The sequence below is a fragment of the Pygoscelis adeliae genome, unplaced genomic scaffold (assembly GCF_000699105.1).
Source record: "Pygoscelis adeliae isolate BGI_AS28 unplaced genomic scaffold, ASM69910v1 Scaffold948, whole genome shotgun sequence".
NCBI classification, from domain to species: domain Eukaryota; kingdom Metazoa; phylum Chordata; class Aves; order Sphenisciformes; family Spheniscidae; genus Pygoscelis; species Pygoscelis adeliae.
In genome coordinates, this window is record NW_008825335.1 from 721 (window position 1) to 2,279 (window position 1,559).

The 1,559-nt window shown below is 62.7% G+C and overlaps 1 protein-coding gene across 1 annotated transcript in view; it reads right to left on the reverse strand.

The window, feature by feature from the left end:
- Window positions 1-59: 59 nt before the first annotated feature.
- TRIM28 (tripartite motif containing 28) overlaps window positions 60-1,559 on the reverse strand; it is a gene marked incomplete at its 3' end in the record, with an annotated part of 14,167 nt that continues 12,667 nt past the window's right edge. The window contains exons 9-11 of the mRNA XM_009330331.1: window positions 1,438-1,558; window positions 1,016-1,372; window positions 60-185 (exon numbers count right to left, since the gene is read on the reverse strand). Of these exons, the coding sequence (XP_009328606.1) occupies window positions 60-185; window positions 1,016-1,372; window positions 1,438-1,558 (604 nt within the window). The remainder of the gene's footprint in view (window positions 186-1,015; window positions 1,373-1,437; window position 1,559) is intronic.

Consider the following 1,559-nt stretch of genomic DNA (forward strand, 5'->3'; position numbering starts at 1 on the left):
ACAGATCGGGGCCAGGCAGCAAAGGATTGGGGGGGGGGTCTGCGATGGAGGGGGGATACCAGCTCCCCAGCGATCAAAGAGGTCCCGACTGATCCAAGATCGATGCGCGACTCTTCCCATGGATCAGGGCAGTAGATCCCCAGGGCATCGGGGTTGCTGTGTAGGTCCCCAGGTGGACTGAGGACCTACAAGGGATCCAGGAGGGTCAGCAATGGAGGAGTAGAGCACCATGGAGCTCGGACACCACAGGTTCCCCCAGGATTTGGGATCAACAGGTAGATCCCAATGCAGATGAGGGCCAGGAGATCCCAGAGGATCTGGGCTTGAGAAGTGTATCCCTCCATGGATGGCAGAGAGCAGATCCCCAGGGCTCTGTGGTCAACAGCTGGACCTCCACAAGGATTGAGAGGGGATCTCCAGGGATCATAGGGCGGTCCCTGCGTGGATCTGAGAGCTGGCCTGGTCCATGGGGTTTGAAGATCCCAGGAAAAAAACCCCAGCAAATCCTGAGGATCCAGTAGCAACCAAGGACTGGAAAACCTGGGTGACAGCAACTCCCTCAGAGGAAGGATCAGTGGATCCCCAAAGACACCAAAAGAACCCAAGGCAGAGACGTGGACTGCGGTCAAGTGGCTCCCAAAGCTCCAGCAGTGGCCAAGGACCTCTGGGTTGGGGAAGAACTGGATCAGGGCGGGACAGCAGATAGATCCCAGAGTGATCACTCAAGGAATCTAGTGACACCAGAGGATACCCCCCCAAGGAATCAGGAGGGGTGGAAGCAATTCCAGCCCCAGCCTGGGACAAGGAAGCAGTAGATCCTATGGGAGATGAGCAGTTCCTGTGAGACATCATCAGACCCCAAAGATCTGGTGGCTCCGGGTGATCCCTGAAGATCCAGGGAGCAGCAGATCCCCGAGATCCTCCACAATGCCACGGGGCAGTAACCCCCAGCAAGGCGGATCGCAGGGGAGAGCAGTAGATCCTGGGGGATCTAGCAGTGCCAGAGGAGCCCCACGGGGATGACGGAGCAGCGACCCTCAGGGACGGGAAACCAGTGGAGCCCGGGGAGGTGACCAGGGGCAGCTGATCCCAGGCTCCCCAGCGGATCCCAGGCATACCTGGGGACCTCCTGGAGGGCGGGGAGGTGACAGTCGAGGTGGTAGCAGCGCTCGCAACGGTCACACATCACCACGGCACCGGCCTGACAGCAGACGCGGCAACAGGAGACCCCGGGACCGGAGGGGGCTCCCGGGGGGGCAGATCCCAGCCCCAACGAGGATCCGGGGTGTCCCAGCACCCCGGGGTGCTCGGGAAGCAGCCCCACCGGCTTGGTGTCCTGGGTGTCCCTGATGGCCGCCTCCTGCTGCTCCTCCTGCCAGGGGGGAGAGAGGGGTGAGACAGACAGGGAGGGAGGGAGGCGGGGACGGGCAGAGGGACACCCACCTTGACGGGGAGGGGGATGGGGGGCCGCGGCTGCGCCCCCCGCTCGATGACAATGAGGCTGAAGTCCTCGGCCGAGGTGCCGGGGAAGACACGGAAGACGGGGGGCTGCGGCGCCC